Source organism: Malurus melanocephalus, unplaced genomic scaffold (assembly GCF_030028575.1).
Source record: "Malurus melanocephalus ecotype Western Australia unplaced genomic scaffold, MMel_1.1 scaffold_693, whole genome shotgun sequence".
Lineage (NCBI taxonomy): Eukaryota > Metazoa > Chordata > Aves > Passeriformes > Maluridae > Malurus > Malurus melanocephalus.
Window position 1 is genome coordinate 1 of NW_026623925.1, and position 27,389 is coordinate 27,389.

Sequence of the window (27,389 nt, forward strand, 5' to 3'; positions counted from 1 at the left end):
ATTGCAGGAGAGGGAAGGAGCTGTGCCATGGGGTGGGAAGGGCTGAATCCAGCCCAGCTTTGGTGTGGCTCTATCCAATATTAACTCATCAACCCAGGTACCATCCACACGGGGCATTTTCCAGCAGGAATTGCAGGAGAGGGGAGCAGCCTCATCCAGGATGCACCAGCATGGGGTGATACAGGTGAGCATCCCCTCCAAATCCTGAATGGCTGCAGAACCCCAGGGGTCTACGTGCCCCCACCCCAAATCACCTTCTTGTCATTATCCAGGTGAACGTAGTAGGTGGGGTAAAGGCCCCGGTCCATGCCCTTCTTGTCCCGTGTCACCCGGCATTTGACGGTCACTCCCTGCGGCGCCGGCTGCAGCACAAACTCCTCCAGGTTTTCCACCTCGATGACAGGGGATGGGGGCCTCTCCTCCTTCTGCTGCAGATGAGAGAGGATGGTAACCCCAAAGCCCCCCTTCCTTCCCTAATTGCTCCTTGTGATCCATCCCCTCTGGGCTGTGGCTCTGTCCTGGGTGGCTTTGGGGACAGCACCCTGGTGGGTCTCACTGGGGGGGATGCTGCAAACCTCCTGACCCACCCTGGGGAGAAGAGCTGCTCTTTTCCCAGCCCGAGGGGACCCTCCTGGCTCTGAGGGGTCTTTTGTACCTTCTTTGATTTCTTTGCTTTCCCCTTCTTGTTGGAGTTTTTCTGCTGTGTCTCCGGGGTCTCCTCCTCGCTCTCAGCCCCTTTGGGAGGAACTGTGGGCAGGAATAGGGAGTGGTACAGGAGGGAGGAGATCCTGATTCCACTGAGCCCCAAAATCCAGCTCAGCATCACTGATTGCAACCCCCCTCTCCATGGCCAAGCTCACCTGTACTCCCAGAAGCCCCTCCAGAACCCACCACCCTCCAGTGCTGGGCTCTCACCTTTCTTTTTGGATTTTTTCTCCTTTGGGGGATCCCCACCAGTCTGGAAGAGGGACGCTGGGTTTTTCTTCTTCTCTGACCTGATGGGTTTGGTGCTCGAGTCGGAATCGTCCTCCTCATCACTGCTGGTGACAGCTGTGAGGGACATGGGGGACATGGTCACACAACTCTGGGTGCTGCCACCAGGCAGCAGGACTGGCTGCCACCCCCTCCTGCTCCTCCCATACCTTTCTTCTTGCTTTTCTTCTCCTTCTTCACCTGGAACACGGACAGTGGCTCCTTTTTGGTGCTTTTGGCGGATTTGGTTTTGCTGTCAGGGTCACTCTTGTCATCTGCTGGGACAAAGGAGCTGATGACCAGCCAGCCAGGGCATGAGAACGGGCAATGCTGGGGACAAGCGGGTGACAGGGGTGGAGCAGCGGGAAGGGCTGAGCTGGGGGGAGATTGAGTGGGGAGGAAGCGATTTCTCCACAGCCTCCTGAGGCTGTGACAGGGATGGGACGCGGGCATTTCCCCCGTCTCAGCAGGGACATATGCAAGTGACAACACCGTTGAGCTTCTGCTGTCTCTGTCCCCCGGCACTCACCCTTCGACTTCAGCTTCTTCTCCGCCCCTCCTGACAGTGGCTCTTTGGGAAGCTTCTTCTTGAGCTTTTTTGGCGGGTTTTTATTCTCCACCTCCTCTTCCTCTTCCTCATCTTCCTCATCCTCAGCCGGCTCTGCCCAGAGGTCACCACGGCATCAGCCAACGCAGTTCTTTGGCAGCGGGGCACCCCAGTCCGGTGGTGTGCGGGGAGGGACCCTCGCTGGTGCGGTCACCCCGGGGTGGACACCGCGCTGTCCGGCGGGCCTGGGACGTGTCCAGCCACAGCGCAGCCACAGCGCTCTCTCGCGTCCGTGCGGGGGACGGGACCGAGCCGCTTTTCGCTTTTTTTTCGCTCCGGAAAAAGTGTCCGGAGACCCGTCTGTCACCGTCCCGGCGAGTGTGTCACCCCCGCGTCCCCGTTCCAACCCAACTCCCCACCCGAGGCAATGAGCGCGGGTCCCCTGCCACATCCCCGTTCCTGCCAGGTCCGTAGCTGGGTTTTAGCCAAAAATCTTTGGCTGCAGAGCCCCAGCAGACACTGGGAGCACCGGTGTCTCTATGGGGACATGGCGAAAGGGGACATGACACTGCAGAGGGGGGGTGCTGCCCTGCACCTTGTGGCTTCTTGAGGCCCTTGGCCACTTGGGAGCGGGGAGCCGGGCTCTCCTTCTTCTTCCGAGGCTCTTTGGTGAATTTGGAGTAGGGGTCCTTGTCGCTCTCCTCCCCCGCCTTCTCCTCCTTTTTCTTCCTCACCTTCTTCACCCCTGCGCATTTCAAGAGATGCCCGGGATGGAGAGCGCCTCAGGGGCAGGATGGGGCCATGAAGGGGACACCGGTCCTTGTCCCCATTTCCCCGGGGGTTGTGGGGGCTCTGCTCACCCTGACCTGGGGCAGGAGGCTCCTCTGCAGCCCCTGACTCGCTCAGCTTCTTCACCCGCGGCCGCCGTGGCTTGGCCTCGCCCTCCAGCCCAGGCTCCTGCCTCTTCTTCTTCAGCTTCTGCCCTCATGGGAGGCGCTGCAGGGATGGAGCCAGCCTTAAACACCTTTTCCTTTTACCAGGCAGCCCCTGGCTCCCTTTTGGAAACACAGCCGGGATTTTCCCTGGCCCAGCACGGGAGTAAGGGACACGCTCGGGAACCGGGACACGCTCCCACCTTCCAACGAGTGACTTACCATGGGACAGCCCCCCGAGGAAAGCAGAGGGAGGAAAACAGAAAGGGCTGTTAGCAGAGAGACACAACACCCACCCTGGGACAGCCCCAGAGATGAGGGATGTGATGTTGGTGCTGCTGTGACTCCGTGGACAGTGTCACCACACAGGAACGAGTGACACTGTGCCACAGCGACCCTGGCTGGGAGCCACTCTGGCTTCTGATGGCCACTCTGGGGCAAGGCACGACACAGGGACGTGCAGACAGCCTGGCCTCTCACCTCCTCTCATCTCCTCTCACCCCCGCAAAAAGCTGCTGTCAATGGCAAGGAGGTCAGCAGGAGCAGGGAAGCAGGAGGATTAGGCACAGCACACCTAATCCCGGTTAGCTGGGGCCATAAATAACTCAGATTTACCAAATACAGAGCATGTGGGTCAGCATTTGGCTCTGGACAGGAGGTATTTGGGGAGTGGGTGTCAGCTCAGGGCTCTCAGAAAGTGATCTCAGCAAATCCAGGTGCGCCAGAGCTTCCGCTGCCCGATGGAGCATCTTCCCCATCACAGGGATTTCGCTCCTCCTGGGTGCTCCAGGGTGATGGGTGAAGGCATTTCACAAAATGTGGGATCCTAATGGATCACAGTGGGGTCCCAGAGCTCTGAATTTGGGGAGGGGGAGCTCCGTGGTGAAGCTGAGAACTGGCTGTTTTCTTCCGTGTCATGAGCTCACACGGAAAAGCTCCTTTGCACCCCCTAATCCTTTAAGAAGCTGTGGGGTGGGCAACCACTCCCTTGCTTAACAAAGCCCTTCAAGGAGGGGCTGATGATTAAAAATTAAATTTGGTGGTGGATGAAATTGCTGCTGAGACCCTCCCCAAGGCTGGGGGGCAGCTGGGGGATGTTCTGAAATGAGGGAGGGGGGTTCTGGCTTCAGGGTCATGGCCTGGGGAAAGTGAGTCACAGTTTACAGCTTAACTGAGGGGCTTAATTAAAGTGTTATTTAAGAGCTGGGAACCCTCCCCTCAGGATGCTCTGAAGCGATGGAGGGGGGGTTCAGAAGGAGGCACAAAGAAGGGAGGGCTGTGGAATTTTCTCTACCCACCTGCTCTGGAGGGGGTTCCCAAAAAAAACTCACATCCCTTCAGGCTGCAGCACCCCAACAGAGCAGCCCCAAGTTGGCCTTATGTGGGGCTCTGGGGTTTGAGGGTCTCTGAGGTCCCAAACCCTCAGGGACAGCAGGGAATGGTGGCACACGGGATGGAGGGGAAGGTGTTTTTCTCACCTGTTTGGGCTTGTGCTGGGGGCTCTCCGGCTCCTCACTGGGGCTGTGGAGCACAGAAGGCAAAAGGGTGAGAGCTTTGTGCACTCCTCATATCCTGGGGGCTTGAGATTGCCCCAGATTTTGGTAGAGGAGGAAAGGTCCGTCTTTCGTTTGGTTCCAGGAGGATTTCCCCATCTCAGCCAGGTCCAGCCTGTCTGATATCACCCTTCCTGACAGGGAGCACAGGCCAGGCTCTGCCTCGGCCGAGGGTGACAGGGATTTGGGGATCCCCCTCTAACAAACACTTCCCCTCTCTGTAAATCCATAAACATCACCGCACCAACCCCCGACACAAAAACCCTACGATAAAACTGCTCATTAAATTACATTTAAATTAAAAACAGGCGAAAAAGGCGCTGGAGGAGCAGGGGATGCTTTGAGGGTGTCCAGCCCATCACCCACCCCACTGATCCCACCCTGCCCACCAACACTCACCTGTCAGCAGCCCAGACTTCTCTCAGGATCTCCGTTTGCAGTGGCATCGCTGTTGGCACTGTCCCGGACTCCCGGTGCTGCTCTGCCTCCCTCCCCGGTCCCGATCCCGATCCCGGCCCTAATCCCAGTCCCGATCCCAATCCCGGTCCCGTCCCGGTCCCGCAGCCCCTACCAGCCCAGCACCAGGGCCATAGGGTCAGGCTCAGCCCCAAAAGCCAGAGCAGCCTCACAGCATCGGCTCGGCCGCCTCCGCAAATCTGAGCGGTGGGAGGAGGAGAAGGGAAAGGAGGAAGAGCAGGTGGAGGAGGCGATTAACTTTATTTCTCCTGAAACTCGGTTAATAGGATTGCAGGCGCTGGCAGCCAGGCTTGCCGGGAGAGCAGCTGGCAGGGGAGTAATCGCAGGGAAAGGGGGCTCTGCGGGAATGAGGGGGGTCAGTCAGACCCCGATGCTTTTTGGGGGGCACAGATTCCCCCCTCACTGGGTGGGGTCCCCAGCATAGCAGAGCCACTCATTCCAGAGGAACTGCTCTCTGTCCGTGTTTAGCTTTATCCTCCTCGGGAATCTCTGGTTTTCACCCAAAAAATGTTTTCTTGGTGAGAGAAGAGCAGGATCTGGGCTGTTTTGTGAGAGCTGTGCACGGAAAGCCCACACAGGGGAAGGCAACATCACAACTCCGGGCAGTGCCAAGGTCTCTGCACTGCCCTCTGCCCTGCTCTGACCACTGCCCCACACCCCCAGGACTCTTTGGGTGAGGGGTTTCACAACCTCCCCCATGCCCCTCCTCGTTATTACACCGTTTAACCCTTAAAATTCCTCCTCAAAGGCCCCCTGGATGCTGTTGGGTTGCAAAGCCAGACCAGCCAAGTGTCCCCACTGTCCCCACTGCCCCCTTGGCCTTGCCCAGCCCACCACGGTCCCCCCCAAACCCGTGCTCGGTGCCACTAGATGGCATTTGAGCACTGCACACTGAGACCCACCAGCACCGGGAACTCCTGATACCTTCCTACAAAACATTCCTGGTCTCCCTTTCATCCCTAAACCTCACCACCAGCACAAGTTCAATTTCTCTTCCAAGAGAGAGAAAAGCACCCAGCCAAAATAAACCAAAAATCTGCTTAAAAACGGGGAGCAAGCCCAGAAACTGCAAAACAAGTTGATTTCTTTTTTTTTTTTCCCTGTAGAGATTGTTTCCTACGGAAAATGTGGCTTGGGCTGCCCCCAAAGGACTTTTCTGCTGCGAGAAAAAAGTAAAAAGCCCATATTTTGCAGAGACCCTGGGTCTCAGAGCAGCCTCCAGGGAGGTGCATCCCATGGTGGCACAAAACTCAAATCCTGGATGAGCAGCTGGGGCAGCCACATGGATGCAGGTGGGAAAACAGATGGATTTGAGAAATGCTGTTTCAGGTACCCCCAGATGGGACAGAGAGAATTTTTAACCAAATCTGGCTTAGTCTCCCAAGATTTGAGGGGGGTGGGATAAAAGAGAGATGTGCAGTCTTAACATCCCCACTGGCTCAGCCTCAACACCCTCAGATGGCACAAATGCCATCTCCACCCACCCAGCTGACCCTCAGGAAGCCCCCTCCCAAAAGATCACACTGGGGTGGATAAAAAAAAAGCATAATGATCAATCTCCCAGCATGAAAAAACAGCTGAGACCCCCAAAGTTCATCCCCCAGGCAAGGCATTTCCAAAGCATGGACTGCTGGCCCTTCACTGGCTCTCCAAAGAACCATGGCACTGATTAAAATTAGATTAAAATCAGTCCTTGGAGACACCAAAATTCCTTCAACTGCTGGGGCATCTCCCCCCAAGAAATGCCCACCCATCCACCCCACAGCCGCCCCATTTGCTGAGCAGGATCCAGAGAAAGAGTACTTTATTTTTATTTTTTTTTTTCTTTTTCTTTCAGTTGTTTATTTTCAAGTTCCAAAAGGGGTATTATTGTAGAGACAGGAAAAATAACAACTGGAAAGCTGTTCTCAGGGGGTGGTGACGGTGTCCCCCTTTAGGATGGAGGGGGTTGAGGAGGCAGCAGCAGCTCCGGGATGCACCCGGGACCCCCTCACCATGGGAAAGCTGCTCAGTGACAAACCCACGGCACCAGCTCAGACCCAGCCACTTTCTGAACCTCTCCTCAACCTGCTCTTTATTTTCCCCACACACAGATCCCAAATAAGCAATAAAAACTCCCCTTTAAAGCCGGGAGCCATGGGATGGGTTGAGCTCCCGCAAAGCTGGACAGGTTTTTGCTCTCCAAAGAAACAGGAACCAGCTTATTCAGAAGGTAAAATCCGTGTGTGCCCCCTCCCCAAATTGTCTCAAACACTAACGATGTCCCTGCACCCCAGGGCTGCAGCAGGGGTGATGTGGGTCCTCACCCCGAGCCCCTTTGGCCAATTCCTGCTGCCCAGGGCTGTGCTGGGGACAGCCAGAGGTACCACAGCAGTGCACAAGGAGCCTGTCCCACATCAGAGAGGATGCTGTGCTGACAGTGGACACAAAGCCAAGGGAGCTAGAACAAGCTGTCTATGGAAACCTCCCAAGAGCCAAGAGTTTTAATTTATTATTATAATTTTTTTTTCTTTTCCTTGCTGTTTAAATTGCTGTTTGTTCCACGTGCGGTGGTCCCATGGTGTCCTGCCGCTCCTGCTCTGCCCCCAGTGCACCCAGGGCAGTGGGACAGGGTTTGCTTTTCCTCACGAGGTGCTTTTTGCTTCCACGATCACACAAACTGTAACAAGCTTTACAAGAAAACACTGGCAAGTCCCAAGGTTTGGCAGCAACCTTTCTCTGTGTGGGCCGAGGGCACGAGGCTACCCCATCCCCTCCTCCTCCATCATACATGTCCTTCAGCCTCTTCACCTTCAGCACCAGGAGTTTTCGGTCCTTTTTCACATGCTGCCTTCTCCGTTGTTTTTTCCGCCCCGGTTTTGCTGGCTGCCTCCTGCCAAACAGCAAATAAAACACACTGAGATGGAAACAGGGCAGGGAAGGGCAGGAGAGTGACAGAGATGCTGGAGACAGTTGGTTAAGACTGGAAGGGCAGGCAAAATTGTCCCCCAAAACTCCCCCATGCCCACTGGACTGTGCAGCTCACACAGGAGGGTCCTGTTTTCATGACTCAGTGGTGGCAGAGGTGAAAGCTCAGCAGCTCAGCCAGATTTTGGGGAAAGTGTGGGGACCCCTGGGGATGAGGTGAGACTCACCAGCAGAAGAGGGATGGATGGATGGATGGATGGATGGATGGATGGATGGATGGATGGATGGATGGATGGATGGATGGATGGATGGATGGATGGATGGATGGATGGGTGGGTGGGTGGATGGGTGGATGGATGGATGGGTGGATGGATGGATGGATGGATGGATGGATGGATGGGTGGGTGGGTGGATGGGTGGATGGATGGGTGGATGGATCAGGGATGGATCAGGGATGGATGGGGGGATGGATGGATGGATGGATGGATGGATGGGTGGATGGATGGGTGGATGGATGGATGGATGGATGGATGGATGGATGGATGGATGGATGGATGGATGGACAGATGGATGCACACATGGCTGAGGAGGTGAGGCAGCAGTGTCAGGCGGAGCTGTGGGGCTGAGCTGAAGGTGCAGCCCATGCAGAGGGTGCAGGAGAGGAGCACCAAGGCACAGGGAAGCCTCGTGCCTGCCCCAGCAGTGACTGTCCCCACCCCAGCTGGCCACACAAGCCAACCACAGCGCCAGCAGCCCCACTCCCTGCCCCAGCCAGTTGTCCCCAGGGGCTGCAGCAGTCACTTAATCCACAGCCTCAACCTCTAGACACCAGTTTAGAGGAGATTWTACTAAAAATGACCCACGCAGATGGCCTGCAAAGCTGTGTCCTCTCTCATTACAGTACACCGGGTTTTGTTCAGTGGAATTTTGGATGAGAGCCTGTTCTGAGACAGCAATCTCCCCACCCGAGCAGAGGAGCAGGTATTGCCTTACCAGCTTCAGGAAATCCATCCTATCATGTCTCAAAATACCTCTGCCACACAGGGAATGACACTTCAGGAGTTCACCAACAGTCACCAGCTGGGAGTAGCAACATTAAAAACCAACCCCAAACCCTGTGATCAGCCCCTGTGAGCTCACACTGCAAAGGATTTTGTTGATGACYGAGCACCTGGTGGCATCAGAGAGASCAAGAAGTAAAACACTTCTTCCCATTGCTGCAGGCTCTACCCCTCCATCCTCAACCTGATCTGTAATTTAATTTGGTTTAACCCACCTCTTCTCGTCCCTCAGTGCAGGCCTAAAGCAAACCTAGATGGCCACAAATGAGCAACACTCACCTTTGCATCCCTCTCTGCAAACTTTGTGAACATGTTGGCGTAGATCCTCCTGTCCCGCTCGTTGTGCTCCTTCGTCTTCTTCTGGCACACGGAGATTTGGGATTTCGCTGCTTTGTTCTGTGGATTCACTTCCAGCACTTTTTGGAAGTCACATTTTGCCAGCTCGAACTCGTTCATCAACAGCCTGGCTTCGCCCCTCCGGTACAAGCCTTTCTCATTGTCCTGGTCCAGCCCCAGTGCCTGGAATCACACACAGATCTCTGTTAATAGCTCAGAGCCCTCCCAAAAGATCCCCTACAGCTGGAGCCTCGATAAATCTATCAAAATTAGGACAAGGTGGCTTGAAATCTCCAGAGCACTTGTATCTTGCTCAACAAAAATTGCCTCATCTCTATCAGCAGCTGGCAGGTCGTTAATTTGGTTTTATTATCTCTGCTTGCTTAAAATACCCTGAGTGTGGCAAGGCAGTGGGAGACAAACTCACAAGCAAGGGATCAGGTGTAAAGGCTCAACCCAAGCCCTTTTGTCCCCCTGTTTTAGCAATGACATTATTTTCCTTTGGTAAAAGCCRTGTATTACACCTCAGGCATGATTCACCTTTGGATTAACACAAATATCACATAAATTTCCTGTATACAAGAAGCTTAAATCTTAGCTTTTTATTATAAAAGAATTCACAGCTTCCCAACAAAGACAAGGTCAAAGATYTTTTAGGGATGGGCAAAGCCCCATCCCACCCCTCATTGGGCTCTGAAATCTGCTCTAGCTCCATAGAGCCTGCCTGTGTCACACYCAGAGCAGAACCCAGACCCAAAAAGCATCCCAAGGCCATCAGTCTACACAGAWCCATCCACATTTGGAAGAAAASCTGCTATAAATGCATGCCCAGGTGRAWTTTGAACCCCAAAAGCCACTTGTGCTTGGGCAGTCTCTGAGCACAGAAACCTCCAGGTGCAGGAGGGATTCCACCATCCCACTGCTGTGTGGAAATTCTTTCTTATACAAAAAGAAATTTTTACAAAAACCTATCAGGTTCCCAAAAACATGCAGGAGGAAGAGGATGCTCCATCCCATGGGCTTGGGCACCTCTACCTTGTCACAGCACTCGACAGCCTTGGCATATTCACGCAGTTTCAGGTAGCACATGGCCAGGTTGAGGAAGGCAGCCAGCAGGAAGGATTCCGAGGCTTTGGATTCCTTTTCAGACAATCCATACTCCATTTCCAGCCAGGACACGATCTTGCCGTACTGGATCACTGCCTGCAGGTACTTGCCTTCCTGAAAGGAGCACCAGAGAGGCTCAGTTTGCCCCTGGAATGGCTCATGAGCAAGTGGAATGTGGGGGGTTTAATAAATAAGGGAAAAGAGGAGGTTCACAGCTCCTACAGAGCCAGTGGGTTTGGGAAAAACTGAGCAGAACAATGCAGGGCACTGGGATGCCCCAGATGGGAAGGGGAGCTGCAAAGCCTGGGAAGGGCTGGAAATTTGCTGTCCTGCYCTGCAGGGAGCACACACAGCCAAGGCAATGCTGGGAGAGGAGGAAAATATCTCAGGGAGCACCAAGGAGCGAGAAAAAGGTGCGGGGAGAGCAGGACTCACCTTCTCCAGCACTGTCCGGGCTTCTCTGTCACTGAGAGCTGCCAAATCCAGCCCCAGCTCCCTCCTGCACCTCTGCCACCCCCAAACCCACAAACCTTAAAGTACATGGTGCCCTTCTCCTTGACTATGGCTGCCTGCTCCAGCTTCTCCTTGGTGTCCATCTCCCACGACTCYTTGGCCTGCAAAGGAACATTTGGAGCACTCAGAGCCTCCCCTGGCCCAGCAAGACCGTGCTGCTCTCAGGGACAGCGTGGTGACACTCAGGGCTGCACCACRGGGTGGGGAGACAGATCCTGCCCCTGCTTTGGCCATGGTGATGGCACCTGAATCCCATCCAGGGATGTGCAAATCCCATGGGATTCTCCTGCATCCCATCCCCAGCTCCTCCAGAGCTGGCTGGATGCACCAGCTTTTATCTGTGCAGCCCGGGGGCAAAAAAAAAGGAGAAAAAAAGAGAAAGAGAAAGAGAAAGAGAAAGAGAAAGAGAAAGAGAAAGAGAAAGAGAAAAAGAAAGAGAAGGAAGAAAAAGAGAGAAACAAGGAGAGAAAAAGAGAAAGAGAAGAAAAAAAAAGGAGAAAAAGCAGGAAAAGGAGAAAAAGTGGGAAAGGGAGAAAAAGGAGAAAAAGAAGAAAAAAGGAGAAAAAGCAGGAAAAGGAGAAAAAGAAAAAAGGGAAAAAGGGAAAAAGAGGCAAAAAGAGGAGAAAAGAAAAAGGGAGAAAAAAGGAAAAAAGAAAAGAAGAGAAAAGAAGAGAAAAAGAGATAAAAAAGGAAAAAAGGGAAGGGGGATAAATGAGAAAAAAAGAAAAGGAAAAAGAAAAAAAAGAAATTAAAATAAAAAGAAAGTACAAAAGGACAAGGTTAGGAACAAATAAGAGACCCAGACTTGGACCTGAGCCACAAGAATAAAACAAACCAACAGAGAAGAACAAATTAAGAACACGAAGCTCCTTGGTGACGTGTCCACTCCAGCAGGGGTTGGGCTGCAGACACGCCAGGGACAAAGGCTGGAGGCTGCACAGACCCTGACATTCCTGTGACCCAGGGAGGGACCTCAGCATCTCTGCCCTCACCTTCTCAAAGCTCTTCAGGGTCACCTCGTACACCAGCTCAGCGTTCCCCTGGATGCCGTACTTGGGCTTCCCAGCCTCGCCAAAGCCGTACCTGGAGGAGGCAGTCAGAGGAGGGAAAAGCTTTCATTTTGGCAGAGCTTGGCCATAAATCCAGACCCAAGTCACCACCCACAGCTTTCTAACATTTTGTGATATTCTCCACGAGCAAAGGTCCCTGTGGATATGCAACACATTTTATTTTGGGGCTCATGCCTTCTGGCTGCACCAGAGCCATCTTTTTACACAGGGTGCTCTCCAGCCCTGACCATTTCCAGGGAGACCCTTTTCCTTGCCGACACTGCACTTTGATAAAGCCCTTCCACCTGATTTAAAAAAAATAATAAAAAAAAATAATAATAAAAATTTAAATATTCCTGCCTACATGTCACTGGTCACTCTTGCCATTCCTGATGGTGTTTTTTCTGACACTCTCCCAGAGAGTGTGCCCTATTTTCAGGATCATCTCCCACAAGTGCTAAATCAACACTGGAGGGTGAGACCAGCCCAGCAGCCCCATGGAGATGCTCCTTACCGTGGGCTGAGGTAGAGGATGCAGTGCTCTCCCCTCTGCATCTTCTCCAGGGCTTTGTCGATGCCGATGGGGATGTCGTGGTCCTCCCCTTCKCCCACCACGAATTTCACATCCTTGCAGTCGAACCTGCGGCCGCCGCAGAACCCCTCCAGGTGAACTGCAGAGGGGCAAGAGGGGCAGGATGGCACCCAGGATCACCCAGACAGTGCAGCCAGGATGTCCAAGGTGCCCTAGACAGCATTTTATAAAACATCTCTGSCAAAATTCAGAGTTGGGATGGCACSGSGCTGGGAGCAGCCTGGAGAAGAGTGATGGGGAGGGTTTGGGAACGTTGCTGGAAAGCAAGGCAGGCATATCTCGTCTAAGTGAGGACCAAACAACAGATAAACATCGTGACTAATATGTTCCCCTCGTACTCAAGTGCACGAGTCAAGTCTTACTGGAACTGGATATTGCTCCTGGCACGGCGCCAGGCRGAGTTTATCACGGCGATTACAAATCTCCTATACTGTGCTATACTGCCTTGACTCCTACCTCGACAACAAGGCCGCCTCCCCCCCCGGCTCTGAGGACTCAAAGTACAAGATAAACTTTTTATTTTTAATCTTCAACCAGGAGGCGTGCTGTTCCGGCCCCAGACGCTGGCAGAAGCGCAGCCGGAGCGGACACTGGGTACCTGGCACATTCACCACCTGGCACTCCTGGCTGGCTTTCCACAGCGAGATTATTCTTGATTTATTCAAACCTGAAGATGTTCCAGGCTTTGGGGACTTTTTTTTACAGCCTTTGCATTCTGCTCTCTGGTAAAAGGCACACACACATGCAGGCGGGCATCAAGTAAAAGTGATTGCACATGGAACTCCTACATACTGTTAAAAAAAAAATAAAAAAGCCCAAACAAACAAACAAAAAAAGGCGTTTTTTAGGGGAAAACTTCACAACTGTGCTTAAAGGTTTAGCARCCTGCAAGGATGTGTGGTTTACCTTTGCTCAGAGGGAGCAGAATGCCAGCTGAGATGCTGCAGGGTACTGAGCATCCTGCTGTGGTGGCAGGTGAGGGGCAGGACAAGCTGGGTATCAGAAACTGCCCTGGGGGTCTGGGCTCTGCAGGGGAGAGCTGCAGCTTGGGCTGGAGGAAATCTGKGTCCATCCCCTGCTCTGGGAACTACAGAAATCCCCATGGACCAAAACAGACCTGGCAGCACCCCCTTGCAAGGGCAGGACCAGCTCTTTGGTGTGACAAAACTGCCAAACAGAACCCGAGGATGCTCTGCCAACTCAGGAACACCAAACTCTGCCTTGTCACCCTGCTCTTGCCACCAAAAYCATGCTGGGATTAAGCAGAGGATGCTCACATCCTTGCCAGCTTCCTGGGATACATCCTGCATCCATCACCGGTGCACAGTGGCCACGGGGCTAAGGCTGCTGTGAGCTCACCCAGCTCAGGGTGAAGACAAAAAGCAAATCCAGCTCCTCCAGGGACAACCTCTGCTTTTGCACTACCCAAAACCAAGCTGGCTGGGTTTTTTTTAGGTGCAGGAAATGTGGAAAATTCTGCCTTAAATACAGGTAACCAGCCCCCAGCACCGTGCCACCTCCCTGCACGTTCCTATGGAGAACGAATCCAAAATCTCTGACCCTAAAATCAGCACCACTGCTCCCCCAGSTCCCACATCCCCTGTGGGATGGGAAGATCCCACTTTTAAACAGGATGCACGAGAGGATGGCGCGATCCTTCCTTCCAAGGATAGCTCTGCTCAGTTTTAATCACGCAGAAAACACACCCGAGCGAAGGCGGGGGGGAAAATCTCCGCTCGGGTTTCCAGGAGTGGGTCAGCTGGTTCAGCCGCTCTTGGATTACAGAGAAAAAAAAAAAAAGTCACCGAAGGAACATCACTCCGGTTGCAGCTCTGACTTATTGTTCTCTCAGTGCCTGCAGCGATTTTGTTTTTGAAGAGCTGAGAACAGAGTGTACTGAGTGCGGCTGGCACACGAACTTGATGTGCTGACAGCAATTTGTACTCAGATTAAAAACGGAGAAGGAGGAGGGGTGGGGGGGGAAAGGATGTAACAAAAGCTGGAATGCCAGATTTCAACTGCAGCACAGGTTTGAGGGACCAGAAACRGGGAATGAGGGTCTGTAAAACTTGAAGGCTGTAAAAAAAACTCGAATTGCTTGCTCCTGGGAGTGTGGCTTCTTCCAGCCTGGTTCCAGCACCTCCCAAAATACACGGCTGAGGTAAAACATCACAGCCTTGCCCCGGGATGGACTGCTGTGTCCCCACAGCTGCTATGACAGCCCCAGCACAGTGACCACCACACTGACAGGAGAATCTGAGTCAAAATCTCATTTTTTTCCTTAGAATAGAGGCTCGTTAGAAAAATCAGCTACTAAAAGCCGGGAGCTTTGCAAGCTCTAGTAGCTCAGATTCAATTTCTCGGTCGCTAAAGGGATTTTAGGATCTTTGAGTACAGGAGCTCTGGAATTGAGAGAAGAAAGTAAATGCTTCCTATGTGGGGCAAGGTCTGGGGCTGTGYCTRARTGGCTCTTGGAAGGGAAAAAAYCCAAAACCTGAGTCTGCCTTCCCCTGTCCAGMCCCATGAAAGGCTCCAGAAATGGGCTCTCAACAGGGAGAGCCCAATGGGGTGTGAGCTCCTCATCCTCCCACATCAGCTGAGACCACCCCAGCCTCAGCAAACCCCTTGTAATAATTTCCTTCTTCCTCCCCATCATCAGCACTCTGGCCATAAGGGAAGGAAAAAGCCCCATTCTGCCACCAAAAGTACCATCAACACTCGGACAAGGAGGCCAAAGAAGCTGCTGACAGCCCAAAATACTTAACAAGTGTTGAGGGAGGAAGGCCTGGCAAGTGATGCTTTGGAGGCTAGCCAGAGCCAGGGGTTTTGGCAGATGGAACATCACAGAGCACCTTGGACAYTAATGGGATGCAGAAGGGTGGGGCAGAGCCCTGAAACCCCACAGAGGTTTGCTTCTTCCATCCTCCCCCAGTCTCTGCCCCGAGCAGCTCCAGGGCTTTCCTGAGCTGCTGGTTTTCCCCCCAGCCCTGCAGGGCAGCAGCTSTGGCAATGCCACCACAGGGGCCAACCAAGGAGAGCTCAGAGGAGCAWCCCCAGCCACTCTCCATCCCATCTGACCTCGGGATGGACGTCACCCCATCCCACCAGGACACACGGCCACCCTCAGCCTCTGCAGCTCCTTTCCAGGGGTCAGCTCAGGACAGGCTGAGCCCTYCAGGTCACTCACTCTCCACGGTGGCACCTTCATTAGGGTTGGAGTAGCCTTCCCCCTTCCTCTTGATCCTGCGGATTATTCCTCCATCCTCAAACAAGTCCTCRCCTTTGAAGTCAAGCAGCTCGACCTGAAAAATAATAAAGGAAAAGCRGGCAGAGCTTAGGGAGGGGAAAGGAGAAAAACAACAGAGGAGCCACAAAGCAGCAGTTCATCCCATGGCTGGAGAACCAAGCCAGCTAATTCTGCGTTCAGCTGACGAGCAGAAGTTGCCCATAAAACCCAGATCCAAACCACAGCTCAATCCAGGCAATTTATTAGAAACTGGGACACATCCAGTACCTGAAGCATAACACAAAGTAACAGCAAAAATAAGTTTATTGAACCTGTGAGGGCACAGCACAGCTGCTGCTGCTGCTGGAAGATGCTGTGAAAGTCGTCCAGCATGGGCAGGAGCTTCCCCTTCATCCTCTGATGAGAGCAGCTCCGAGCCTCAGCTTAGTCCAGGCTCGACTTGGAAGAACTGAGCCTTAATTTAGGACAGGCTCGCTCCTCCTGCCGCATCCCAGTGAGCCCTGCCCCAAGAGCACACTGTGCCAGAAACTTAACTTTCCTACCACCCCACAGCAYTAATGGTTTTTCAGCACCTGGAGGCATTTCCCAGCTGCTTTTTCCTTCCCATGAGCATGTTGAAACCAGGAATCTGCCCACTCCCCGCCCCAGCACYAGGACTCTGCTCAGCTGGAGTTTCAGTCCCAGCCTTCCAGCTCAGACACACATTTCTGAGAAAGCCCTGGCAGCGGTTCCTGGAGCGGAGGGACATGTTTCAGGAATCCAAGTTGGATTTTTTTTTGTTGTGGTTTTTTTTTTAATTGTTGTTTGGGCATTGTTATTATTATTATTATTATCATTACCATTATCATTATCATTATCATTATCATCATCATCATTTTTATATTTATAATTTCAATTTTTATTTTTATTCTTATTTTTATTCCTATTTTATTCTTTTAAATCGTTATTTTTATTGTTTTTATTGTTTCTATTATTTCTATTATCATTATTGTTTTTAATCTTTTATTTTAATAAAAAATAATAATTTTTTTTTATTCTGAGCTGGCTGTCAAGGCAGAAAGGGAACGAGCTTGCTCATGCACACAGCAGCTCACCAGCATTACTTGCCTCGAAAAAGAGGGTGGCGTTGGAGGGGATTTTGGGGGCACTGCCWGCAGAGCCATATGCATACTCAGGTTTGCAGAGCAGGTAGCAGATCTCTCCCTTCTTCATGGTGGCCACCCCAATGTCCCATGCCTTGATTACCTGACCTGGGAGAAAGGCAGATGTCAGGCAGGAGGGAGAAAAAAAGCAGCCTGGGTGCTGCAAGGATGGCACCCAAAATCCCATATTCACAGGTCACTTAAGGGTGCCACTGTCCTGCACCAGGGTCTGCTGATCCCCCACCCCGAGGTGGACACCTCACCCTTGCCCAGGCTGAAGATGAAGGGCTCGTTCCGATCACGGCTGGAGTCGAATTTTTTCCCGTTGGCCAATTTCCCTTTGTAATGCACGTAAACCTTGTCCCCGATCATGGGAGACTCATCCTCRCTGCCGGGTCTCTTAATGATCTGAGAGAGAGAAACCAGCCATGAGCAGGGGCTGTGGGGCAGCCCAGGGTGTGTGTGGAGGGGGAGAGATGCACACAAACACATGAATTTACAGAAATACATGTATATACACCATAAATATATATAGATACACCATAAATATATATATATACACCATAAATATATATATACATAATATATACATATCTATATACCATAAATATACATGTATACATCATAAATATATATATATATACAGGCATATAGACCCAGTGCTGCTCTGGGAAGGCTTGTGGGGGAGATATTCAATTTGCCCCTCAATTTGTCCTTCACCAGCCCCTAAAAACAAATCTCAGACTGGAGCCACAGCAGGGGAGCTGGACAGGGCTGGGAGAGGAGAGCAGCCTGTATTTTGTGGACAAACAGAGTGGTTCCAAACCTGCAGTGAACACAGCTCCCCTCGCTCTCTGCCCGTGCACATTTTACTCACAGGGTGTGTCAGTTCACTACTCGCTTCTTGTCAACACTTTTTTCTGAACGCTGTGGCCGGGAACAAGCAGTTCTCGAGCTGAGGATGGAGCAGGGGAGGATGCTATTCTTGGAGGAAAGGTCCTGCTCAAGTGGAGAAGTGCAAGTGCTGGGGAGCAGAACTATCCAGAAACGGCCCGGAATATGAAAAAAAAAGGGGCTGTGGAGCAGACTGGATGATCTCAGTGATGTGCTCTTTCTAATGTTTGTGAGTCACACACAGAAATGCTTTGTGGATTTGCAGCTAATAATGTGATTAGGAGCACAATAGCAGTGAAATTCACGGAACAGCCTGGGCCCACCAGCATCAGCCACAGCTCCATCCTCCTTCACTCCAAGAGATGCTCGTCCCCTTTGCCTTTGAAACCACAGAACTCGATCCTACAGCCCTGGAACTGTGKTTCACCAGCACAGTGAATGTGCACCCCAAAATGCAGGAAGGCAGGACTCTCTCAAACATCCCACTCACCTTGAGAACCCCTCGGTCTTTGGATGGTGTGATGTCCTCCCCACGCTCKGCCAGAGCCGCTGCCTGCACCTCCCCTTCGCTCTTGGTGGCCTCATCAGTGGTCATGGTGTCCTTGCATAAGCCCTGGAGCTGGGGGGACACAGCACAAACCCCGTGAACCTGGCAGGGCCATGGTGGAAGGGGAAAGGATTTGTCACCCTGCACGGARGGACAATGCACAAACAAGTATTTTCTCCAAAATTCAAAGCAAACCCCAACACCAAAAGAATCCCAGCTATTCGGGTGGATAAAGGGAACACTCGCAGCAAGAATCTGAGGAGCTGGGGAGATTTTTGGGCAAAGCACTGTGCTCCCAAATGTCACCACAGAAGCAGACAAGGTGCCAGAAAAGCCACGTTTTCCATTGAACACAGACTTTTTCCAATGGTTCTTGGTGAAAAAAAAAAGGAATTGCCTACAGTTTCAAAAACATATTTCCTGATGATTTCCTTCAGACCATGGGGCTATTTTGGTAGCTGCACTGCTGGGCGACACATCATCAAGGAAACATGTGACAGAGAATTAGAAAGCGATGGGTTTTTTAAGACATAAACCAGATCTATTAAAGCCACTCTAATTGCGAAACTTTCCCACAGTCTTCGGCGTGGAAGCTGATGTTAACCAGCAGGAGAAATCATTCATTTGGGGGACTCAAAAAAGAGCAAAGAAAGGATGTTTTCAGCTCCAGGGACAGATAAGTCGYGCTGCGAGAAGAATCGCGTCCCTCGCACCCGGGTGGAAAGGGAAGGACTGGAGCCCGGCCCCCCCAGCACAGGAAGCCACCGAGACACAAAGAGCCCTGAAATGGAAGAGGCAAAGAGAAAAATAAGGGAACTACTTGTTGCAAAGCTCAATTATCACAGTCTTCGGGGTGATATTCAATGGGATGCTGCGTCTGCTCCCTTTCCTCTGCGCTGGTGAGGGTTCAGATGGGAACAGCTTGAATAAAAAAGGTTTAAAAAGCAAGGCAATGTGTGGTGAGACCATTATCTCGCAGGTAAATGCTGGAAAATGTGCCATRGGCTATTTTGGAAGAAATGTTTGGTAATGTGGGTGGTGAAGGACTGGTTACCCAAAAAATGTGATGGATGCCCCATCCCTGGAAACATTTTGGGKGAGTTCRGGCAGARCTCCRAGCAACCTGGTCTAGTGGAAGGTGCCCTGCTTGCAGTACTGGGGCTGAGCTAGAGAGCCTTCAAAGGCTCCTTTCAGTGCAAACCATTCCATGATTCAAWGATTTGKGTGCTGGGATGGTCTCCAAGCCACCACAGTCCACTCTGCCACCACCACAGTCTTCCTMTTGGAGAGGAGTGAGGAGGCAGCAGTGCCCATCACAGTGCTGGCACTGAACACCAGTTCAGAACCTGCACAGCACCAGGGACACAGCACCCATCACCCACTCACAAGGACCAGGAAAAACCCAGAAAGAGGAGAAGATCACCCAAGCATCACCACCTCCCRGGGCAGAACCTCCCCAGGTCCACCAAGCAGCCACCACCGGGACGCAGAAGACGGACAGGGAGGTGCTGGCTCCGGCTCGCCGCTTGCTAAATCCCACCAAGAGACATCTAAAAATACACCCTACGCATCCTTCTCATTATTTTTTCGACGTAAGCAATTAGAGGAGTCATCCAGGGAAGCTGGCCAAGGCGGGAGGGAGGGGAGACGCTCTGCGTCAGCAGYGCTGGGAGGGATGGAGCCCGCAAGAGCCATCGAGACGTGGTCCACGTTATGAAAGAGCTCGCCACTCCTGCGTCCAGCAAAAACCGCTCCAACTAGGTTAAGAGAAAAGAGTGAGCTGCTCCCACTTATCTCCCAGTTGGAACGGCAGGAGGAGGCTGGCCCCGRGCCAAAATCGCAATTAATTTGAAGCAAACTGTTGTAGGGTAAAAAAAAAAAAAAAAGAAAATCTCTGCTGCTCGCTGAGGTTTAAATGCCAGGCAGGCAGGGATGTCACTGAGAGCACAGTGAGCTTGCTGCTGCTGTCAGAGTCAGAATCTGAGTGTTTGTACGCTCTGGGTACAGGGAGGGCTTTCTGAGATCATTAATTACCCCTTGCAGAAGCCCCTGGGTGTTTCTGACACCCCGAGAGGGTCCTGCTTTCCCATTGCTGCTGCTACCCACAAGATTAATGCTGTGAGCTTGTAAATGAAGCCAGGAAAATCCATCCATCCTCCCTCCTCTGAACATCAACACAGCTTCATTTCCCCGGGATGTAAACACGGACGGGTCGGAGAAGCACAGAAATAAATAAAAACAAGCCTTTAAATTTCACAATTCCCTCTCCACACAGGTGCTGCTGCCTCMCAAATAAGAGAAAATTCTGTGAAAATTCCGAGGGGAGAAGGGGATGCAGATGTTTGACCCCRGGCTGAGGACAGACAGGTATCACACATGCTAGAGTTTCACCGACCACACGATCCGCGGCCGCTTTTCCTAGAAATCGGCGTACCGGGAATTTGCCAGCTCCAAATGGAAACTTCTTGTTGCAGATCCCTCCCAGAGGCTCGCAGGAGGAAAAAGGGGCAGGGAAGAGYGAGGCTGGGCAGCGTTTTGAGGGGTCTCACCTCGCCACCGTGCAATTCTTGGAGGTTTGAAGGTGCAGGGAGAGTCCAGGCCCAGAGACACAGTGGGGAAATACCTGGTAGGAAAAGGGGGAGACAAAAAAAAGCAAAAAAAAATCAACAAAAAACACACTTTATTCTAAAACAGGAATTCAGGATTTAAGAAGAAGGGAGAACAGAGCAGTTTTGAGCCACAGATCATGCTCCACCATGGTCAGAGAGGGGTGATGAAGACTATGCCCAAAACTTGTTTAAACTCACAAAAACAGCATCTTACCATCAGCTTTAAAAAAAATACATCAAGGCTATGCCCTGCCCAGTTGTTTCACTGGGGTGAAAATTAAAGGGATGAAAAAATAAGAGCTGGCTGCTCTGGGGTTTGTTTTCCAAGCCCCACTCAGCACAAAGCACTTTCACTTCCACGGCACCACAACGGCCCTAAAAGCTTCGGATTGCAACACAGGAGGGAGTTTCTTGAAAACGCAAAGGTCAGGCTTAAAAACAACAAATCTGAAAGCACAGCAGGGACATGGTGGGGCCCTGGCTCCTGGTGATCATCGCCCCAAATCCCAGCCCCTCGAGCTGGGCAGCAGCATATCCTGCAGCCCCAGCACAGACTGGTAATGAAGAAAAACCCAATTAGTGCAGCAGATGACTTTCTCCACTGTCCCACAGTGGATCTGTTTCCCCTTTCATCACAAGAACGACTTTTTTTCTAATAAAATCCCTTCTTGCTGAKCAAGCTGTCCCTGTGCAGCAGGAGAGGGAAGACCAGAGCAGTGATTTTTCCTGGGTGAGGGTGTTTTAAGACACCTCAACRCCAGCCTGCTGAGCAGAGACCCAGGAAGATGATGGTAATAAGTTAAAATTGGGATTTCTAACAAAATATGACCTCCTTAAAAAAGACAAACAGCTCCACATAATCCTCACCTGCATCACAATGCATAGGGAAAATCCCAGACACTGAGTGCTGTTTCTCACTCATACATCACAGTGAATAAATTTTTCTCTTTTTTTTTTTTTTTTTTAATCTCGGCCATTTGACTTTCTCCCCCTCCTTCAAAACAAACAGGGAAGGCATAAAATTGAAACTATTGTTCCCTGAGTAAGAGCTGCCCTGGATCAATTTACTCCCTGGAGTGCACGTTGTGAGAGCGGCCAAACCCCCAGCAGGCCGGGCAGGGCAACTTCCATTTGAACAAAAACCCAAAATGCAAACAAATCAAAACTCTGACAAGCCCCCACAGCACCCAAGGTGAGCCCTGATTCACTGAGGACCCAAGCAAAACCCCTGGTTTCCTTTATTCACAGACAATCCCTGCACCCAAGGGTGACAGGGATTGATTGACCTTGATATCCCTCCCGAGCAAAAAAAGTGCCACTCACCCCATGGGGACACCTCAGAGGGGGCTGCAGCCCCAAATCACCTCCCAAGGACCAGGAGGGAYCAGCCTTTTACCAGAGGAGCAGCAGCAAGGGCAGGTTTTAAAACAATTAAGTGAGAAAAGCAAACTGCTGCGTGCAGCAAACTGAAATACAGTGGTGGATGCTGCCATCACACTTGACCCATCATTCTGCCCAGCTAATATTTTTAAGCTTCTGAAATGGTTTTATTTAAGATCTAAATCATAACTGATTAATTTTTTTTTTTAAATATGTGGACTAAGAGGCTGTTCCTCAGCTGCAGCGAGGGGAATGAGTGAGCAGGATGGGTCACTAAACCCTGCCAGAATAAATATTTCAACCAAAAGCAAGATGGGCTCAGTCCCTCTGCATCCCCTGCAGCGAGGTGAGCACGCCCRTGCCAGCAGCACACAAAAGACTTTCAGAGAGGAGCAGTTTGATTCYCCCCCAGTTTACAGTATAAACCCATTAAAAAATAATCTGGCTCTTCTGCTGGTTTTCTAGCAAGGAAAAGCTTGCTTGGTGWGTTTTCCAGGTCGCTTCAAAATGAAAAAAAAAATGTATCAGAGGGATAAAGCTCCTTTGAATTTTCTTGTGAGCAGCCCGTGGTCCATCTCCTCCAGAGCAGGTAACCAGAGACACAATGCCCTCCACTTACATGTGAAAATGAATAATTTTATTTTTTTTTAAATCATCATTTTCTTCTCTCCCTCCCTTGTTTTGTAGGACAAGCTTATCCTGGGGAAAGCAAAATCCACAGACATTTATGGGCAGCTGCTTTTCCCAGGGGAGAAGGTGCCAGGGCAGGATGAGGTGGAGGATTTTACACACTGATGCTCTTTAGCTCTTTTCCCACCCATCCCCAAAGTCACCCCTGAACCCAGCAAGGATTTCAGCTGCTCCCAMCACAAAAATCACTGCAGGTCTCTGCCACGAGCAGCAGATCCTCAGAATTCTGGGAAAAGCAGGAATGCCCAAAGTTTTTGCTCTGCAYCACAGGGAGAGGGACCAGGCTGCACCCATCCTGCTGCTGAGAGGCTGAYGCAGCTTTTGAAACAAAACAAAATAATTGCCTAAAATAAAATAATTATAGAAATATGGGAATATTAAGTGTATAAAATATTAAGTGTACAAATGTATAAATATATAAACAGCTGTTCTACACCTGTCTGAGCTTTTTGGGAGACAMCTGGSAGAGGGGCCAAGCATCCTAACACAATACACACAACAGTGGGAAATGAAATTTCCTATGGCTTTCATAAATTGGGATTATATAACTGGACAGGAAAAAAACCCCATAATAATATAGCCAAGCAGGTTATATAAACCATCTGTAAAATGTGAGAAAGTACTTGACATCCTGCTACCCACTCCTTGGCACCCTCTCACTGGGTTTTCTGCCACCAAAAACGAGTGGGTTCCTCTTCAGTCGTGTCTTCTCTCCTGGTCAAAACAACCAGGGAGAACAGACCAGTTGGGCTTTTTTGGAATGAAATATTCCACCTCTGGCTGTTGAATGGGATGTTTCCATCCCCATCCAGATCACCAAGTGGAGTCCAAGCCCTCCACAGGCGACTCGAAGCAGYGGCTGCGCCAATGCTGAGCAAATTCAATTTCAAGCGACAGCTTGGGGGGGACCAAAATAAATACAAAATGGGAATAAACAAGAAACTACTTGTTTGCCAATTCTGTTTTAATTTAGCCTTTTCTCCAGAATAAATATGGCAATTAAACTCGGATTTATTTAATTTTTTTTTTTTTCCTTCCTAAAAGCATCTCATCGCTCGCAACAGATTTCGGGTTTTCTCCAAGCAACTCACAGCCAGGTGACCCCTGGCAGTGGAAATGCTGTTTATTTAATGATCTATTTAGTGATTTATTTAATGATTTATTTAGTGGTTTATCCCCACAAACGAGGGCTCAGCAGCTCCTCGAGCATCCCAGTGCTGAATTCCAAGGTGGGGATCCCCGGCTCAGCAGCTCTGGCACCCRGGAGTAACTCAGCACCCAAGAAATACCATCTGCACCAGCGGTCTAGAAATGCCAAATTATTTTGGGCAAGCRGCAATTCCCRGCGCGTTGTGAAACTTCTGCCCCGRTGCCAAACGAGGATTTCTCRGGGAGGGTGAGGAAGTGCCACAAACTGCAGGAGGGGCAGTGGGGTGGGCGCTGCCAGCGCTGGGGACRCTGAGGAGCAGCAGGGGCACAGGAYACMGTGGATTTGGGGACAATTCTGTGCCACCAGCAGGTCCCTGCCAGCCCACAGGGGTGAGAACAGGCATTTAGACACTCGTGAGTCCTGACACACATCGGGGTGCAGCACCTCAGGGTGGGCAGGGGGTCTGCATCCCCCTGGGCTCACTGCCAGGGTGGCTGTCACATCCCAGCAGTGATGCTCTTTGCCAGGCTGTGCCTCCCAGAGCGGGTTTTATCAGGTGGTTAAAGTTAATATAAACCAAAAAGCACTCAAAAGGAGAATATTTTTTAATCTCAGGGCAGCGCTGCTATTGACAAAGATGGGATGCTGCAGGTGGAAGATGATTTAATTGCGGTCCCTCGCCATCCCAGCTCTTCACTTTTGACAGTCACTTTAATATTATTTTCCTGATTTTCCAAGGCACTCTCTTGCAAAATCAGAAATCCTTACTAATCACAATTACCAGTTCTGGAAAAAGCCTGTCAGCTCCATGACAAACAAGTTACATGAACAACTTGTACGTTAGAGCACTCGTGGCCACTTCTTTACTCCCACGAACACAGAACATTAAAATTTTGAAAAAAAAAAAAAACCCTTGCAAAGTCATTTCTATTTCCCTGTGATGTGCACAAGATCAGTAGGAGCTTCACAGCTCCCTCAAGGGGCCACAACAACTTTTATATAAATACATGTAACTGAGCGCGACTATAAAATAAAATTGATACAAAATAGCATAAAAAGAGGAATAACTGAGGACAAATTATTCTCCAAAACAGTTTACRAAATATTTTTCCCCTGGGCCGGTCTGGGAGCTGCAGCCAGACCGAGGAGGTCTCGGTGCTGAGCATCTCAAACATTCCAGCAAACTTTCTCCTTCTGTGAGGGAGTAATTAAAACACACGTAATTACCCACCAGTGAAAGTCCTGAGGGATGGAGTTTGGTTTTTATTCAGGAATTGTCCTTATTTTTTGTCTCACCCCAGCAGCAAGGTACTCTAAAAGTGTTGGGAAAGGACCTGAACATCTCCAAAGCGTGTGCTGGGCAAACACAGCCTCGGAAGCTGAGGTGATTTGCATTTATGATTTTTAAAAATGAGGAAAAAAAAAAAACAATTGCATGAGCAACGATCCTGGCAGGCACCTCTGCTGTGAGCAGGATGGGCACCACGAGCAGTCCCTGCATCCCCCAGCCACCAGCGAGGCCACGTGCTGCCACCCCTCCCTGCATTTCAGCAGCAGAGAAAACTTCTTCACCAGCTCCCCAGAAATCTGCTGGGTGTTTTTTCCATGCCCCCCCTGTATTTTCCCCGGCACAAACCGCACCTGCTCCGTCACCCAACCCCCAGAAAGTCCTTGGCTGCYTCTTCTTCCACCAGAATTCCATCACCCCCGGGTGCTTTGAGYACCCAGCTCCATCACACCCCTGCCTTCCTCCTCCTGCACCCCACAAGCTGCAGGGACGAGGACCAGCACCCCTTCAAGAACCAGAAACCCACCCAGGACAGCCTTGGGCTGCAAAACCCTGAGCACCATTTCAATCCCTTCTTAGCCCCACACTCCTGGGTAACCCTCTGGGAGCTGTGGACGTTGTTCCCTCTCTGTCAGGGGTGGTTTTTGTCYCCTCCCCAAAATTGTGTCCCATTTCCAGGGTACCAGGCTGGAAATGCAACCCAAATATCGCCGAGTCACAGCTCTGCCACCCAAATCAAACCCACAGCACCTTCAGAAACACAGCCCATAAAAGCCAGAATCAGGCTCTGCCAGATGTATTTAATGATTTTCTTCTCCTCAGCCTTTCAGCGGGACAGGGGAGGAGGCAGGAGGGAGGCAGCTTTCCCATGTTTYAAAGGAAAGAGCAATTTCTGCTTTCAACTTTTCTTTTTAAACTTTTAATGCCAGTTTCCAGGCTGGCTTTGATACCCCAGTGATGTCCTCAAATTCATCTCAAGTTTAATAGCTCAGTTAGAGTGAGACTCTAAACTCTGTCCTTAAAACTATAAAGTACCAGCTTCTGAAGTACCAGCTCCTGGATTGCTTTTATATATATATATTTTTTTTTCCATTTTATTTTATTTTTAAGGGTATTTTTATTTCTTTTCACCAGCTCAGTGAGGACAGAAATACGGTGCAGCATTGGAGACTCAGCTGGAAGCTGCAGCTTGGGGACACACCAATGACAGACGTATCTCCCACGAGTTCCTACAGCCCATTGTGTAAAATACAGTTTCCTGAGAAGAGCAAGCTCACTCGAACGTGCATTTTAAAAACAGAGGCTCTGAAAGAGTTTTTATGCCCGGAGAGGAGGGAAAAAAACGCTTAGAAAAAAAAAAAAAAATCACATTTACCTTGTGCAACCACTTGTACCTGCTGCCAAAGTCTGTGTATAGTGATGCACACACCCTGCGGGGTCTCTCTGGTCGGTGGTGTTAAAAGAAACACTAAGRCAGCGCCCGGGAGCCTCGGATGGGGCGGTGAAGCGGGGAAAAGAAAAATCCCCTCCGGCAAGCAGCATCCCGGGATGTCCCGGAGCATCCCGGTGTCGCCGGCACCGCTCAGGCGCCGCTGCGTTAACTCCTCCCCGGCATCACCGGGGGAGCTCTCCGGGGCAGGAGCCCTTCCTGTCCTCACCCCACAGCCTCRCTGAGGCCACCGTGTCCTTCCCCATCGCCCCAACCCCACGCGGGACCGCGATGTCCCCTCCACGTCCCCAGGCGGGGTCCATCAGCCCCGTGCGCGCTGTCCCCGCTCCCGCACCGCCCCACGCTCTCGCACCCCACCGACCCACGGCACCGGTCCGGCTCCCCCCAGGACCCCGCAGGGTCCCGCAGGGTCCCTCAGCCCCTCACGGAGCTCCCCGAGCCCGCCGGGACCCACCTGTCGCTGTGGCTGTCGCCGATGTCGCCGCCGCCGCCCGGCTCCGAGTGGCCCCGCGCGCCCGCCCGGCCGGGCCGCCCCGCCCCGCGCCCAACGCCCCGCCCTGCTCGCGTCTCATTGGCTACAGCGACTGCCAATCTTAATGTCTGCCTGTCTATTGGCTGTGGCTGCGGCGATATGCAAATCAGAGCGTTGTGCCCGCCCCCCGGCGCGCGGTGCCCGCGCACTCGTCGGGGTGGCACCGGAGGGACCGGGGACAGCGGGGACAGCGGGGAATGGGACAGCGGGGACAGCGGGGACAGCAGGGACAGCGGGGACAGCGGGGAATGGGACAGCAGAGAGCGGGACAGAGGGGACAGGGGACAGCCGGGACCGGGGACAGCGGGGAACGGGGACAGCGGGGAACGGGGACAGCGGGGAACAGGGAGCAGAGACAGAAGGGACAGTGGGGACCGGGGATAGCGGGGACAGCGGGGAATGGGACAGCAGAGA

The 27,389-nt window shown here is 51.6% G+C and overlaps 1 protein-coding gene across 4 annotated transcripts; it reads right to left on the reverse strand.

The window, feature by feature from the left end:
* Window positions 1-6,962: 6,962 nt before the first annotated feature.
* FKBP5 (FKBP prolyl isomerase 5) lies at window positions 6,963-26,965 on the reverse strand. Of its 4 annotated transcripts, XM_057384230.1 has the most exons (12): window positions 26,898-26,965; window positions 20,311-20,499; window positions 17,820-17,948; window positions 16,699-16,843; window positions 16,401-16,543; window positions 15,234-15,348; window positions 11,969-12,125; window positions 11,398-11,488; window positions 10,423-10,506; window positions 9,821-10,006; window positions 8,729-8,968; window positions 6,963-7,353 (listed from the first exon to the last, which is right to left on the reverse strand). In XM_057384230.1, exons 3-12 carry the CDS (start codon window positions 17,922-17,924, stop codon window positions 7,246-7,248), a joined length of 1,374 nt encoding a protein of 457 aa, XP_057240213.1. In that variant the 5' UTR covers window positions 17,925-17,948; window positions 20,311-20,499; window positions 26,898-26,965; the 3' UTR covers window positions 6,963-7,245. The 4 variants fall into 4 exon arrangements, with proteins under 4 accessions (XP_057240213.1, XP_057240216.1, XP_057240212.1 ...); XM_057384233.1 differs by lacking the exon at window positions 20,311-20,499 and having other exon boundaries at window positions 26,898-26,955; XM_057384229.1 differs by lacking the exon at window positions 26,898-26,965 and having other exon boundaries at window positions 20,426-20,484.
* Window positions 26,966-27,389: the final 424 nt, after the last annotated feature.